Source organism: Nyctereutes procyonoides, unplaced genomic scaffold (genome assembly GCF_905146905.1).
Source record: "Nyctereutes procyonoides isolate TBG_1078 unplaced genomic scaffold, NYPRO_anot_genome, whole genome shotgun sequence".
Classification (NCBI taxonomy): Eukaryota; Metazoa; Chordata; class Mammalia; order Carnivora; family Canidae; genus Nyctereutes; species Nyctereutes procyonoides.
This window is the reverse complement of record NW_026575121.1, coordinates 57,352,922-57,369,131: the sequence shown is the minus strand read 5'-3', so window position 1 is coordinate 57,369,131 and position 16,210 is coordinate 57,352,922. Positions and strand designations below refer to the sequence as shown.

At 43.4% G+C, this 16,210-nt stretch overlaps 1 protein-coding gene across 1 annotated transcript in view; it reads right to left on the bottom strand.

The window, feature by feature from the left end:
- Positions 1-15,783, bottom strand: part of MYO16 (myosin XVI) — a 444,013-nt gene extending 428,230 nt beyond the window's left edge. Inside the window, exon 1 of the mRNA XM_055335623.1 lies at positions 15,528-15,783. Coding sequence (XP_055191598.1) covers positions 15,528-15,753 — 226 coding nt within the window. The 5' untranslated portion in view covers positions 15,754-15,783. The remainder of the gene's footprint in view (positions 1-15,527) is intronic.
- Between the last annotated feature and the right edge of the window lie 427 nt (positions 15,784-16,210).

Here is a 16,210-nt window from a genome sequence, read left to right as displayed (position 1 = left end):
AAACAACAACACCATCATTCATACATAATCTAGGACCCTAATGAAGACATGAATTTCTCCCAAGCAATCAATCAGGTTACCATGTGCTGGGCAAACCCACTGCACGGTGTGAAATCCAGTCCACAATGGTGGGAGGTGTACATAATGAAAGGATTTAGGGTCTCCCAAAACTATGCCTTCCCCTCCCATGTCCTCATAGTAAGTCCAATTCCAAATATGTATGTAATAACTAGAAACCTAAGAGTTGGATTAAGAAGCACTTCTAGGCATAAAAAAAAATATTTTTGACTGTACTCACAGTAGTAATTATGCTCTCTACTTGCATGAAGAAACCAGCAAAAAAAGAGTAAGTTGGGATCCCTGGGTGGCTCAGTGGTTTGGCACCTGCCTTTGGCCCACAGCGTGATCCTGGAGTCCCAGGATTAAGTCCTGCATCAGGCTCCCTGCATGGAGCCTGCTTCTCCCTCTGCCTATGTCTCTGCCTCTCTCTGTGTCTCTCATGAATAAGTAAACAAAATCTTAAAAAAAAAAAAAAGCAGCAAGTTTATGCAAAGCCTGCATTCCAGAGCATTGGAGAGATTAACCCAGACACCATACATTAACCTTGGATACTTGGATAAATACTAGACATAGGGCAAGGTAATATTCAATTAAGTGAAGAGCTGTCGACCTCTTTGCATTGTGGAAACAACTTATAGCTGCGTGGAGATATTTTATGTTAATTTGCAAGATAAACATGCAAAACATAATAGGCATGTCTGAGCACCTACACTGTGTTAGATGCTGGGATCCAGTGGCAAGAAATGAGAGCAAGCCCTGCTCCCATGGAGCCCTGTGTTAGTTCCGGATGCAGAGAAGCAAACGGGCCATGCCATTATCCATATGGTAACACATATGGTAACAGGGACATCTCAAGGCACTCTGGGAGCCAACCTGGGGATACAGGACTGGATTCTCTGTACAGGTGTCCCAGGCAGCATTGAGCTAGATGGAGATGTAACCGTGAAGGGGACCATCCAGGCAAAAAGGGCTGGGGGTGCAGGACTATGTGGATGAGGTTCTAGGGACAAGATGGTACAAGATGCTGGGGGCACAGGAGGAGGAGACAGGCTGGGTGGGGGGTGTCAAAGAATCACTCTGGACTGATCAACATGGTGAGTAACTGGAAAAGGAGTTTGGAAACTAGTATCATTATGAGTAGGAGTTCTGAGTAAAGGAGAAAAAAGTTTCTATTTGTGCTTTGGATAGATTGTAATGTTTAGCATGTAAAGAATGAGCTGGGGGAGGACAAAACAGAAGGTAGGTGATCACTTCAGGGACATGGGAGCTAACCCAGACTGCAGGTGAAGGTGGCCACAAGCAGGCAATGGCAAGTGAGGACTGACAAGAGCGGTGCTTTCCAAAGATGTTTAGGAAGACATCCACTCACTTGCTTCCACTCACTCACGTATTCAGTAAGCAAACATTACCTACGTTACATTACCTATGTCCTGCAAGCCATTGCTGTAGAAGCAGAGGGAAGAGCAGTGAATGAAACAAAGAAAGTTCTTGGTCTTGTAGACCTGCATTCTCCTGGGAGATCATGCGGCATATGCCCACAGGAACAAGGAACCAGCTGCATGGTGAGAAGTGCAATGAAAATAAGAAAGCAAGGTGCGTAGAGAGGGGATAGGGCTGAGGAGAAGCTGGCTCACCTAAGATTCAGAGAAAGCCTCTCTGATCAGGTGACATTCCAGCAGAGAGCTCAAGTTGGTGAATGAATGTCCCTGTGGCATCTCTATCCAAAAGTGCAAAGGCCGTGAGGCAGGAGAAGCTGTGGCATATTTGAGGAGAGGTAATAAGGCCAGAGTAGCTGAGGAAGAGTGTGTGTGAGGGAAAAAAGGAGAACATGAGATCAGTAAATTGGCTGGAATGGGGCAGGACAGAGGACAGACATTGTGGAATCTTCTTGCCCCTGGCAAGGACTCAGATGCCACTCTTGGTGAGCCTAGAAGCTGCTGAAATGTGTAAGCAGAGAGGGGCATGAGAAGTGAAGCAGGGTGGTACTATAGGAGGCTGCTGAAATAATCCAAGCAAGACATGGTACAAGCAAGATGGCGTACAAGGCAGTGGTCACAAAAGTGGTTGGAGGTGGTCAGGTTATGAATGCCCTTTAGAGACAGAGTGAACAGAATGCGCTCCTAGATCAGAGCAGTGGGAGAGAGACTGGGGAGTCAAGAAAGCCTCCAAGATATTTGGCATGAACAACTAGTAGCAGGGAGGAGTTCACTGAGTGGGAAAGATGGAGGAAGAGCCAGGGCTCCTCGGAGAAAGCCCAGAGTACACGGTGGGCAGGTCTGCATGTGATGCTGCAGGGGAGCCTGACATCCAGGGAAAGGTCTTGGCTGGGAGTAAAAACTGGGATCCATGGCATCCACATGGCATGGAATGTGATTTCCTAAAGGATGGAGGGTAGACAGGGAAGAGCTCTAAAATTTTGATATACTATGGTGTTCAAAGTTGGAAGGCTGAGAAGTGCCTTGGCTAGAAGACGGGGTAGACAGGGGACCAAGGAGAGAGGACCAGAAGCCACCAAGCAGGAGACAACAGATGGGGGACCGTGGGTACAAGCTCTTCTGAGGGTTTCTTGTCATAAAGGATCAGTAAAATGAAGGGGCAGTGATTTCATTTGGTTTAGCATTTTTTCCTTTCCACTTTGGACAATGTTAGGTATTTTTCTTCCTCGGAATGACCCTGCGTGGTGCATGATGATGGGGCAACTGGAAGGGTGGTGGTCTTGGGGAGGCCAGAGGGGAGGGGGTCCAGTGGGCGAGTCTGACCTTGGTACCAGTAGGCTCCTTTACAAAACAGCCCTTATAAATTTCCATTTCCTAGAAATTGCGTGTGTGTGTGTGTGTGTGTTGAAAACCCTCAGAAAAACTCTGATAATATATCCCGCTCTGTCCATTCTTGCACGTACCAAATGACTTGTTTGATTTTATAAGTGGCAAATTTATACTCTACCTGTAGAACACTTTCCGTTGGAGTGTACTGCAGTCATATTGTCAAAGGCAAACACAATCTGCAGATCGTCGTGTGGCTGCACTGGTGGACCAAGCAGCGGTCTGGGTCTTGGACAGATTGTGCCTCTTTCCTATGAAAATTACGAGTCCTTTTTTTTTTTTCCTCAGAAGCTGTTCTGAGCACAATGAATCAGAAAATTCTTGGTTTATACCCGCAGCAACACTGTCTAAAATTTGATCAGAGACCTTCGTTGTAGTATTATTTCAATGAACTAAAATGCTTGGGTTTCAACTTAGTTAAAACCTGAGTGGAGAGAGTTAGAACGTATAGATTTCATGTTCTGCCATGAATTCTCATTCGACATTTATATTTGAAGAGAGCAGGTCTAAGAAGTAACATCATCTGGAGCAAGAAATCGACACAGCAGAGTGTGACTACAAAACCATGAGACAATATGTTATTGTTCGTGCCAGAATCCACCATCTGCCCTCCTCCTCCCTAAAATATGGAAACTAGTAGGTTACAAGTTTTTAAAGTACTTGTTAAACCCAATCGTTCCCTCCCACACTTCTTCTTACATTCATGTAAGACAACGGAGAGCAAGTAAGGAACGAGTTTCTGCCTTTGAGTTCTTGCTGTCATGTTACCACTCCTTTAGAAAACCAGAAAAGCCTTAATTCTCTCTCCTGGGTAGGTCAGGGGTGGGAACATCCACGTTGAGAAAGCGAAGATTCATAACCATCTAGAATGCTCACCTGCAAGTGAATACATTTGGGCAAAACCAACACCCTTCTCTCCTATGTTCCAACCCCCAAGCTCCTGGCATAGCACACAAGGTCTCCAGAGACTGATGCCAACCTCCCCCAATCCCAATCACATCCCAGAACCTGCAGTTCTGGAACATTACATCCTTCAGGGACCTTGGGCCTTTAACCAGTGGTAGCTTTGGCTTAGTTTCCTAACTCAGAAGAGCTGAGAGACACCATTTGTAGTCACCATCACCTCCCAGTCTGCTCTTACTCACTGTCCCCACTGCCCATCTACCTTCTTCCACAGAAGTTAAATACTGCTGGCTTTTTTTTGTTGTAGCTGTCTCTCCTTCTGCCAAATTTCAGAGAGCAAGCTTTATTTCTCTTGGTATTCTCAATACCTAGCCCACTGTTGGGCACATGTGAAAACATGAGCCCTTAATTCTGAAAAGAGAAAGAAAAAAGAAAGAAAGAAAGAAAGAAAGAAAGAAAGAAAGAAAGAAAGAAAGAAAGAAAGAAGAAAGAAAGAAAGAAAGAAAGAAAGAAGAAAGAAAGAAAGAAAGAAAGAGAAAGAAAGAAGAAAGAAAGAAAGAAAGAAAGAAGAAAGAAAGAGAAAGAAAGAAAGAAGAAAGAGAGAGAGAAAGAAGAAGAGAGAGAGAAAGAGAGAAAGAAGAAAGAAAAAGAAAGAGAAAGAAAGAAGAAAGAAAGAAAGAAAGAAAGAAAGAAAGAAGAAAGAAAGAAAGAAAAGAAAGAAAGAAGAAAGAAAGAAAGAAAGAAAGAAAGAAGAAGGCGTTCAATATTGGTCTGCTGACATTGCCACTCACTATCAGAAGCTATTTGTAAACACTAAGAGAAGTAGAATGGCATTCCCTGAAGATGAAGAGGCTGAAGTAAATAAATATTAGTTTCAGCAATATGAAAAATATCCTGACTTTTCACCTATACTATCATACAATGTCATCACGAAGAATATTTTGCTCTTCTGCTAATTAATTCCCAACACTGTACCGACCTCCCAGATAGTTTAGATTTTAGGAGCACCATTGTGACTGAGAACCCACAGCGGCCCGGCAGGTAGCTGCTGGGTGCTGACTTGGCTTGACCAAGCTCTGGCCCGCAGGCCCCAGGACTTGGCCAGCTTCATGTTGAAGCACAAGCTAAGGGGATGAAGATCTTCCTTTAAGAGCTCACTCCAAAAATAAGCCATCCGCAGAGAGAAAAATGCCCTGGTAACTCACCCAATCATGCTGTGGGCTCCCCCACCTCCCAGCCCTTCTCTCCAAAGCTCCTGCTGGCTCTGCCAATCCTCCTGAGAAAAGCAAAGCTTCTTTCTACTTGACTCTGAGATGTCTGCAGATCCTAAGGTCTGTGTTCCCCCACAGGCTATCACAACAGCCTTTTCAAATAAAGACTCCTTACTTAAATCCAGATTTGCGTTTATTTGCCAGGAAGCTTTGGAGGACACCACCTGGGCTTCAGTCTGAGTCTCCGAGTCTCCCATAACTAGCTGTGCAGGCTGTGATGAGTTGCTTTATGAGTTGAAGCCTGGTTTAGGCCTATTCTGAGATCACAGGGCCAAAATGAGGAGTCAAGGAGCTAAGACATTTGAAGCATTGAGAACAGTGCCTGGACCTTCATAAATAATCGATCTACCTTTTATTAGCCCCGTGAAACTCTGCACTGCTTAATTTTATGTCTTAATGTAGCTAAGCTACAGTGCCCAGCTATTTGGTCAAACACCAGTCTGTACGTTTCTATGAACGTATTTTAAAGATATGATTAATTCTTTGGTTGAGTCTGATGAAAGCAGATTGCTCTCCACAACATGGGTGGGCCTCACCCCATCACTTGAAGACCTTAAGAACAAGGTCCAAGGCTTCCAAGAGAAAAAGGAATTCTGACTCAAGACTGCAGCACAGAAGCCCTGCATGAGTCTCCAACCTGCAGATTTCAGACATGAGACTGCAACCCTGACTCCTATTTGCATTTTCAGCCTACCAGCCCACAGATCTCAGACTTGCCAGCCACCACATGCAGGAGGGCCAATTCTTTAAAATAAATCTCCCCAACCCCCCCCCGTGTGTGTGTGTGTGTGCATGTGTGTATGTCCTATTGGTCCTATTTCTCTCAAGAACCTTGACTAACACACAGTGTCTGTGCTAGGATCAGGGATAGAAATATCAGGATGTTTATTAAGACAGAAAGAAAACATGCTTTCTTATCATGCCTTTGCTCCATCTCTTCTGCCCAGAACCCCCTCTCCCCTTGCTGTATCTTTCCGGCGCCTAGAACGGTGCAAGGCAGATGGCAGGGGTTCAAAGAATGTCTACCAAAAATGGAATGGATGGTGAACAAGGAATGATCCTTTTCTTGCAAGATACCTGTTCCAGTGGGAGATACCAATATGTAAACAAGTGACTATAACCTCAAGGAATCAGGCCTGGCAGCACAAAGGAGGAAGGGATTGGTGTTGCCTCAGGATGTCAGAGGAAGTTCTACAGGGGAGAAGAGAGGTTCATTTGAAAGAGAAAGGGTGGAGAACAGTCTAGGTAGAGGACAAAGCTTAAACAAAGACTCCAAGGATGCAGCAGTAAGAGTGTTTCCCATCCTTAGAATTGCAGAGCACGAACCAGGCAGAGTCCAGATGCATTTCTATCAATTCTTTGTCTCCTCTGAGCACCTCCTGGGATCAATGGAAAGCAGATGGCCTGAGGTGGAAAGGGAGCAGGAAGGCAGAATTAATAAGGAGTCAACTTTCCTCCCAGTCACTGGAGAAGGAACACAGTCTCCGCATAGATAAAGAAGAAATTGATTCTTCTTAAAACACTTAAAAAATTCTGAAAGAGAGGTTCCAAACTCCAGATGTGGGGTGAGTTGCTTACCCAATGTCTTCTCACAACATGATCCAGTCCTCTCCTTCTCCTGAGACATGGATAGAGGACCCTAGGGCTGCAGAAGAGGTCAAGGGAGTTGTGGGGGGAGTGGCAGGAGGGGAGCTGTGGTCTGGGGGCCTGGGGACGGGCAGCACAAGGTGCCAGGGGTCTCAGTGGTGCGCCCTGGGCAGCCAGCCTGGCAGCATGAGCAGAATGCCAATGGCCTCAGAAACCATTGCTGAGTGGCAATGTGTGTCCCAGAGGAAACAGGGTGTCAGGAGTCCCACCCACAAGAATGGGGGTCAGATGGATGCAGGGAAAGGCTATCTGGTCACCCTGAACTTTCTGTGGCTCACCACAGGTTCTCTGCTGGCCTGAGTGCCTAGATTCTCACGCTGATCCAGGAATGGCCTCCTCCCCACGCCGCTGACAGTCGGGTTAGAGCACCTGGTCCAACAGGTCAGAGACACAGGACCTCGAGTGTGGAAGGGCTTATCACGGGAACGCAGGATGAGCCCAGAGTCCCCCTGGGGGCTGGTACAGTGTGACACCAGAGGCAGCAGAAGGCACTGGTGGGCAGCATGGGTCTTGGCTCCCATGGAGCTGGGTCTGCAACTCACTTTGTCCCTGATAAGCAGCTCTCCTCCTGCTCCTCCTGAGCACTTTGTTCAACGTCCTTAAACCCTAGTATCTAATCCATAAAATTGGGCAGTATTTGTATGTACCTGTATTAGTTCCCAAACACCACCATATAACGTCCCAGAAAACAGGGTTTTACTCTCTTGCAGCCCTGGACGCCTAAGTCTGAAGTCCAGGGCTCAGGATAGCCCACCTTCCTCTGAGACTCTGAGAGGAAAGCCCTCCACACTTGTCTCATCTCCCAGCTTCTCAAGGCTGAAAGCAATCTCTGGAGTCTGATCTGTCTTCATGTTCTCGTGGCCACCTTCCCTGTGTGTGCTCTGTGTCCAAACTCCCTCCTTCTCTAGGGGCTCCAGTCTTTGGTTAAGACCCACCCTTAGGACACCTGGGTGGCTCCTTCATTCAGCATCTGCCTTCAGCTCAGGGCATGATCCCTGAGTCCTGGGATCAAGTCCCACATCAGGCTCCCTGAGGAGAGCCTGCTTCTCCCTCTGCCTATGTCTCTGCCTCTCTCTGTGTGTCTCTCATGAATAAATAAACAAAATCTTAAAAAAAAAAAAGACCCACCCTCTTCAGGAAGGACACCATCTTCACTTGAGTGCATCTGTAAAGACTATTTTCAGATGAGGTCACATTTGCAGGTTCCAGGTGGCTAGGAATTAAAGAGGACACTATTTCACTCTGCACAGTACCTCACAGGGGTATTTTGGGGGCCAATTGAAACAGTGAATATGAAGTGTTTAGGGAGCTGATGGTCACATATTATGGTAAGTATACCAAACTATATACATATACATACATATATATATATTATGTGTGTGTATATATGAACACACACATTATACATATTTAATATATATAAAACATGCTTTGCCTTAGCAGAGAAGAATGAGTGAAAAAATGTTCACTCTGCTTAATAATGTAAATTTTCCCCTTTTAATCCATTTCCAAAGGTATGATCCAACTGCTATTTCTCAGGATCTCATGTTCATGTCCATGCTTTGAGCTTACCTGTCTATCTTGTCTCTTTTTCTATTTCATCATAGTTCATAATATAATTGCCCACAACATTCCTAACACTTCACTTTCATTCCTACACATTCTCACCCACTGCCATTGTCTGTGGACCCCACACCAGTCAGGGTCTTTACTAGCCACTCTTGGCTGTTCCAACACCATCTCCTGATTCCCTTCTGAGTACTGATGATGCTTGTGGTAAGACATGACAGATGTCATCTGAAGTTCTCTGCATGTGTTACCTACTAATCCTCGCAGCCACTTCTGAGAGAGGTTCTCTCTGCCTCCCAGTCTTATCTGCAGGAGAGGAAGGTAAGGCACAGAAGGCATCCTGGCCAGGCTGGCATAGCTCAGATGTATCAGGGAAAGGACTGACCTGTCCTCCCAACTGCAGGATTAGGACCATTGCTGCTGACTCCCAGCAACACTGCTGTCCCATCAGAAACTTGCTTGTCTCTGCCTCTCTCCCTGCATTCAAACTGTTTTTCACAGCCAAAAAGTCCCTCTCTCCCCTCCTACCACAGGGAAAATTTCCCACAGAGCACAGTTTCAGATTCATCTCATCCCGACCTCACCCCAGTCAATGCCCACTGTGATTCCTTTTATTTTTTTATTTTATTTTATTTTTGTGTGTGTGATTCCTTTTAAATGGATCAATTTCTACTCTGTTTGCTTTTGTTAAAGAACAGTGTTTCTTTGAGATTATTAATGCCTTACAAAGTATACTTTTCTCTGTCTTTTTTAAATTATTATTATTTTCACAGTACCTGGTAAAGTCATGACTACATAGCAGGCAGTTAAAATAATTACAACTTGTCAGAAATATGAATTTGGTGTTGGTGAAATACTAAGCTACTCATTAAATTCATACAGAATCCCTCAAAACTTAAATGCACTTAATTTCCAATTCTTTATGATTCTATAACTGGCTTTGAAATGGGCACCTTTAATTACCTAGCAACTGTTACCTGTTAATTGAAAGCACCATAGTCCAGTGAAGATATAGCTCTGTAAAATTCTCTGTGAAATTCAAAAATCCCCTGGGCTGCTGGATTCAGCATGTCTATAAGCAATATTCACTTAACCTTCCAGATTTCTTTTTTTTTAAGATTTTATTTATACATTTGAGAAAGAGAAAATGATAGTGAGAGACAGCACAAGTGGGGAGGCAGGGAGAGGGAGAAGCAGACTCCCTGTGGAGCAGGGAACCCTATGTGGGGCTCAATCCCAGGACTCCGTGATCATGACCTGAGCCAAAGGCAGACGCTTAACAGACTGAGCCACCCAGGAGCTGTGCCTTCCAGATTTCTGATATGAACATGTGCCTGGCACCAAAAAGCTCATCTTTTTCTCTAAAAAATCTAGTAAAATCTTTTCATCTGTGTCTGCCCCAGATAACATTTCACCTGAGCTACTGCTTCCCAAATCCTCACCGCCCTCTGCCAAATGAGAAGAACAGATTCACTCAGTTTCTGTTCCCATGTCATTGAAAACCCAACAAGATAGGAATGGTTCTGATAAAGCGGTCATTTCCCTCACTCTGCCCAGGTCTGGTACCATTCTAGAACATGGAACATGGAGACAGTAATATACATATATGCTTGTTTTTTCACTGGGAATGTTCTTTTCTCTAATTTCTTTCTTAACGACAGGATGATGCTTTATATTTCCTTTCCAACCCCAAGTATACAATACATAAGACATTCATATTGGTTGAATCCAACTCTTTTGGAAAGGGTCTATCTACATTCTATGTCAAGTATGTATGCCTAATTTTGAGTCCTAGAGATATGTATCCTTGTAGAGTAGTTAACACACGTCACACTCCATTACATTCATAATAAATGTGTGTAGGGAACCAGGACTGGGTGGTAATTGCTTGGTGGGTCTGACCACCATTCTAAAGGTGTCAGAGTCTTGGTTCAATTTCTCTAGGGGTCAAATTAAATCTGTTTATTGGCTGTCAAGTCTTCAAACTGCTTACTTATGCACCTGGTTATGGGGAGGCTAGGGAGACAGGATGAAGCTGCACTCAGTAGAAATCTATAGCCACCCCTAGGAAACAGTGCCATGGCACACACGTCATCTTCATAAAGATAAAATTGGAGCAGGAAAATATCATAATTGGCTCCATTTTTACATCTATACTCTAGATACTAGAACATAAAACAATAAATTTAAAAAATAAATGTATTTACGTTGTAACCACCTACTTCACCATTTTAACCTCTATGCCAGTTCAGTAAAGGCAAGGAACAGGCTTGGCCAAGTACCTCCAAATGCCAAGTCTACGGGAAGGACCCTTTCAGAAGTAGAGTATAGAAGGAGAAATTTTGGTTTGGAAGGAAAGGTGGATGGGCATTCAACTGTGAATGTCAAGTTAGGAATGTAAGGCCATCAGAAAGGAGAAAGGTAGGGTCTGGAGCTCAGGAGAGCAGTCTGAACACAGATTTGGGAATCACCAGAGCAGGGGTACAGGGAATGCAAGAGGAAAAGGTAAGTCTTCTGGGGAGGACAAGTGGAAAGGGAAAGGGTTAAGGTCAGAGCCTTAGGCCTTGGCCCTCAACCTTAGCCCTCCAACCTGCTAGCCCAGGAACTGGGGCCAGCAGTCCAAGAGGCAAGAGAAGGAAATCAAGTCTCCCACTGCTCTCACCTGATTTTTTTTTTCCTTTTTTTCCTTAGCATTAACTTCTGATATAAGTTGGACATTGCAAGGTCTTGTGACTACACTTAGATAGATGTTCTTTGTGTGGCTGGAATAAAACAAACTCCTTGCTTCTTCTGAGTGGAAAAATCAAATCTGACTGCTTGCTTAGATTTTAGCATCTTTTATATCAATGTTCATATACAAACAACATGCTATACATACTGCACAGTCATGTACTCCACTTAAAAATAGGTGTTAATGTGTCCTGGCCAGGCCTTGACAGTTAACAAACAATTTCAAGTAGGGAGGACATCTGAGTGCCTATTGATGAGGTTATGTTGTATTCCTTAAAAAATAGTATCTGTCTATACATGTAGAATGTGTGAAGGCAAAGTGGGGACAAACTGTACTCTAAAAACTAGAGGAAATTTTTAAGGTAGAAAAGTAAATAGCTAAGAATAAGAACTCAGGAATGGAGAGTCTAACTCACTTCTGAAAACTTTGAGTCACATGTGATCCTTCTGTTTTTGTTTTTTATATATCATTCTACCTGTAAGTACTTTTTTTTCATCCCAGACATCCCTGGTCCATGGATCCTCCCACAGGTACGTGTTCTCCTCTTTCCTGGAGCTGCCAGCCCTACCCCCCAACCTCCCTCTTCTCTGACAACCAAGATTCCATCATCAGTAAGTGTTGGAGGCAGTAAGAGAGCCACCATGAAGTTCCCATCACCACATCCACTATTTTGCTCCATCTCTTCTCCCATTGCCCTTGTTGGGAAGTCCTTGACCCTCTCTGCACAGTACAGCATTGGAGGCACACTGGAATAGTACCCTGGTTGAATCAGAATCTCTATGGTCAGAGCTGACATACTAGAATTAAAAATAAAATCAGTGAGACCAAACCCTCTAGTAGAGGACCAGAGCTCATCAGCGCATGCATGCACAAAGCCCTTGCTCCAGAGATGTTCTTCCTTACTTCCATGTCACCAGTTTTTACCTCCTAAAAACATGATTTGTTTCCACATATACACATGCTATTGTTTCTCTCATCATAAAAAAGCTCTCTTCATTGCTTTTCCTTCTGTAGCTACCTTATCATTTCTCCCCTCTACATAAAACTCCGATCGATAGGTCTCGTTATTCTTTGCAGCCATTTTTGTTTGCCCACTCTGTCTCCATTGCTGTCCACTCAATTTTTGCTACCAACAATTCACCAAAACTGATAAACTCTGTATTTCTAAATGCAATGGTCGATTCTGTCCCCACCCTCCAACACTGAGCAGCAATCTTTGGCAGCTAATCACTTTCTTTGAAAATTTCTCATCGCTTAGCTCCCAGGACAGCTCCCTTACCTCATGTTCCTCCTTCCTTTTTTTGTTGCTCCTGGTGGTTCTACCTCATTCGGGAATTCTTTGGGAATTCTTGAGCTGCTTACATTTTTATCTATACTCATTTCTTAAGTGAAATGTAGTCTTTGGGCTTTTTTTTTAAGACTTTATTTATTTATTTGAGAGAGAGAGAGAGAGAGAGAGAGAGAGCAATGCACAAGTTGGGGGTGAGGAGAGAGAAAGAATCTCAAGCAGACACCCCACTGAGTGTGGAGCCCAATATGAGGCTCAATCTCACTACACCGAGATCATGACCTGAGCCAAAATCAAGTTGGGCTTTTTTTTTTTTTTCAAGTTGGGCTTTTGATGTCCATATGCCATATGCTCATCTCTCTCCAATTTGCATCTCTAGCCAGCATGACACCCCCTCTTATTCTGACCTCCTAGCTGCATTCCTAACTCTGTTAATAACATCTCATCCTCCTAGTTGTTTGGGCCAAAACAAAGTTGGTGCTATCTTTAAGTCTGTTACTCCCTGTGGGGTAGGATCTGGGTTTCATAATTTTCCCCTTAGTGTCATGCCAGTGAATATGTCACAGTGTCTGGGAAAAAGAATTAAGGTGGCTAATTGATGATCTGACCTTAAAATAGAGAGATTATCCAACATGATCCACGTGAGCTTTTGAGACGGAACAAGGCAAAAAATTTGGTCAGAGAGATGCAAAGACAGAAGAAGAATCTGGAGGAACTGGAAGCATGAGAGGGACACTCCATCTGCCCTTGCTGACTCTGAAGATGGAGGAGATGCTAGGATTGAGGGAATATGATGGCCAAAACTGGACAAGTCAAGGAAAGCAATCCTCCTCTGGAACCTCCAAAAAGCATCACAGCCTGATGATACCTGGATTTCAGCCCAGTGAGACCCACCCTGGAATTCTGACCAGAACTATAAGAGGACACATTCATGCCCTTTACAATTACACACTAAAGGAGTAGTAATTCATTACAGCAGCAGTATAAACTGAAATACTCCCCATCACCCATTCACCAGCATTTCCCATCAGCTCTAACTTGGAAGTATATGCCCAAACTGATGGTTTTTCACTGTGCTGTCACTCTGCTTTGGTCCAAGTTACTATCATTTCATGCCCAGCTTACTGACAGAGCCTCCCCAAAGGTTTCCCTGCTTCTGCCCTCAAAATTCTTCATTCAAGTCATAATGCATCAGCCAGGGTGGTCCTGTTAACCCATAAGTGATACCAGGTCTCTCTTCTGCTCAAGACCCTGCAAGAGCTTCAGAACTCATGGAGCACAAAAGCCAGAATCCTTCCCATGACCTTTTTAGCCCGCCATGTTGGCTTCTTGCCTTCTGTGCTCCCCATTTATTCACACTGGCTCCTCCCACAGGCTGGGATGCTACCCCTGGTTGCTCTGCACTCACCTGAAATGCTTCTCCTCAGATACCTGTATGCTTCCCTCCTCACCCCATCCAGAGGTCTTCCTCCCCATTTATCGTTACTATGCATCTAACTTTATCTTATTGTTTATTGTCACAGACCAGACAATGGGGCATCACAGAAATAGATATTTTTGTCTCCTTCCCATTCACAGCTGCCTAGCTCATAATAAAAACTAACTAAATATTTGATAAATTAAGTCAATTTTCCAATGGAGTGCAGCTGCTGGGTCAGTTCTTATATCCTACAGATCTACATCCATGATTAATCTTTGCTAAACACTATTTGCAGCATGTAAAAGTTTCTTCTTAGGAACATGCAATGGCTCCCATTGTGTTCCGCTTCAAGAGCAGGCCTTGAAGTATCCACAGTCATCCTATATTCCTCAAATCACCTTAGTAGCCACCCTCCTCACCCCTGCTCCTTTCAGACAGATCTCCATGTTGGGTACCGAGGCTGGGTGGCTATTCACCACACAGCCTACATGTGGTTTCTTCTTTCCTTCCTTCAGAGTCCCTCAAAGATCACCTTCTACTGCCCAACCCTTCCCATTCTACCAGACTTCATTTTTACTAATTATTTTCTACTTTATTATGAGGATTTTTTCTTCTCTACTTAAATTAGAGGTTTTCTGAAAACAGGACTCCTATCTCTTCCTGTCCATCACCCAAGTGACATGGCTACCTCAGTATTAATTCAGGTTTTATGACTTCAATGTTTTCCCAAAATATTACAATAGAGAATATATATTATTAAATATATCATATGTTACATATTTTAAATAGTTCCTCTTGGTCTCTGGGTTTGTTATTTTACTACTATTAATTTTTCTTAACACTAACTTGGGCCTTATTTGTCCTGCAGATATTTTACATAAGAGATTTCATAACTTTGCAAATTAATCTCTTTGTTGTTGCATGACTTTTAAATCAGTATAGGGCATATATCTGCCTGCATTCTAATTTAGACTTGCTCTTACAACTACTCCCTGGTGAACTTGGACAAATTGCTTCCCTCTTTCACTCAACGCCACTGGGATGTCCCGGGACGAGCAGGAGGGTGCAGTGAACCTGGCTGAGAGTGCCTGGAGGTGCTTACAGCTCCACAGAGGGGATGACCATTAAAAGAAGAGCTCCAAGTAGGACAAGAATAATAAAATGAGAACTAATTCCTATTCCTATGGTATTCCTATCCATGAATGAGATAATGAATTTTTCAATACAATCTCATCATCAAAGGAAACAATTTCATTAGGAGAAAAAGTTTCATTAAAAATTTAAATGAGCAATTCACAAGGAAATCACATGCTTTCCAGGTAGATGATTCTTTCAAAAATGTATAACAACTTTACCAAAATTTTGCATTTCGTTTATCTTTACAAGGAGACTTGGAAGTTTTAACTACGTTCATTAGAAAGAAGATTTTTCCCTGACAATTTCAGATCTTTTTTTAAAAAACCCCTAACATTTAAAAGAAATACTATCCTCATGTTCCGTCTCCCTTTCTGATATTTCCTACTCATTTTTTCTCCTTTCCCCTTTGAGAGACTCCTAACTCTAGGAAACAAACTTAGGGGTGGTAGAAAGGGAGGTGGGCGGGGGGCGGGGTGACTGAGTGACAGGCACTGAGGGGGGGCACTTGATGGGATGAGCACTGAGTGTTATTCTATATGTTGGCAAATTGAACACCAAAAAAAATAAATATATAAAAAATAAAAATAAAATAAAAGAAATATTATCCTTCATCTCCCCACCAGGAAACAACAAACAAAAACCATGAAAATGCGCATCAGAAAACTTTTGTGTCGTGTACCTTCTTTGTCATCGTGGTGGATAATTGCATCCTGTATCATGTCAGCAAGGTTAAAGTGAACTTTCTGATTCTTCCCATGCTTCAGCTTTTTCAGGAATCCTTCCTGCTTCTGAAAAGCCTTCTCTCTTTCATAGTAGGCTTTGATCTGCTCACAGCGCATGCGCTTCACCAGCCGCTGCCTCTGGCCCAGGGGAAGGGACTCCAGCAAACACTGGTCAATTTCCATCTCATGGGTTCGAAAAACATTACATAGCTGAAAGCAACCTGCAAAAGACACAGTGAGAATGTCACTAGACCTATTACATCAATACAGTAGCATTACAGAGTGTAGTGGATTGCCTATTGCCCAGCACAGAAGAAGTGAGAGACTCACTCACTGGTCTTCGTTGCTTGACATGCAAATGGCAGAGCCCAGTTCACAGAAGCAAAGTTAGCTGATGTCTTACTCAAGATCACATGATAATAAACTAATAAAATTAGAGCTAGATGTGTGGATTTACGCAACTTAATTATTAGCAAATCATCCTTCCTTATTTTTTTTTAGATCTGTAGCAAAAGCCTAAAAGTTCTACCAATGCATTAATGTTTCTTCATTGAATAATGCCAACTAAACTTTGTGTGTTAAATTTTGGCAGAAAGCCATTCCGAGTCTTTCGGCACACCCAAATAAAATCGGTTTTGTG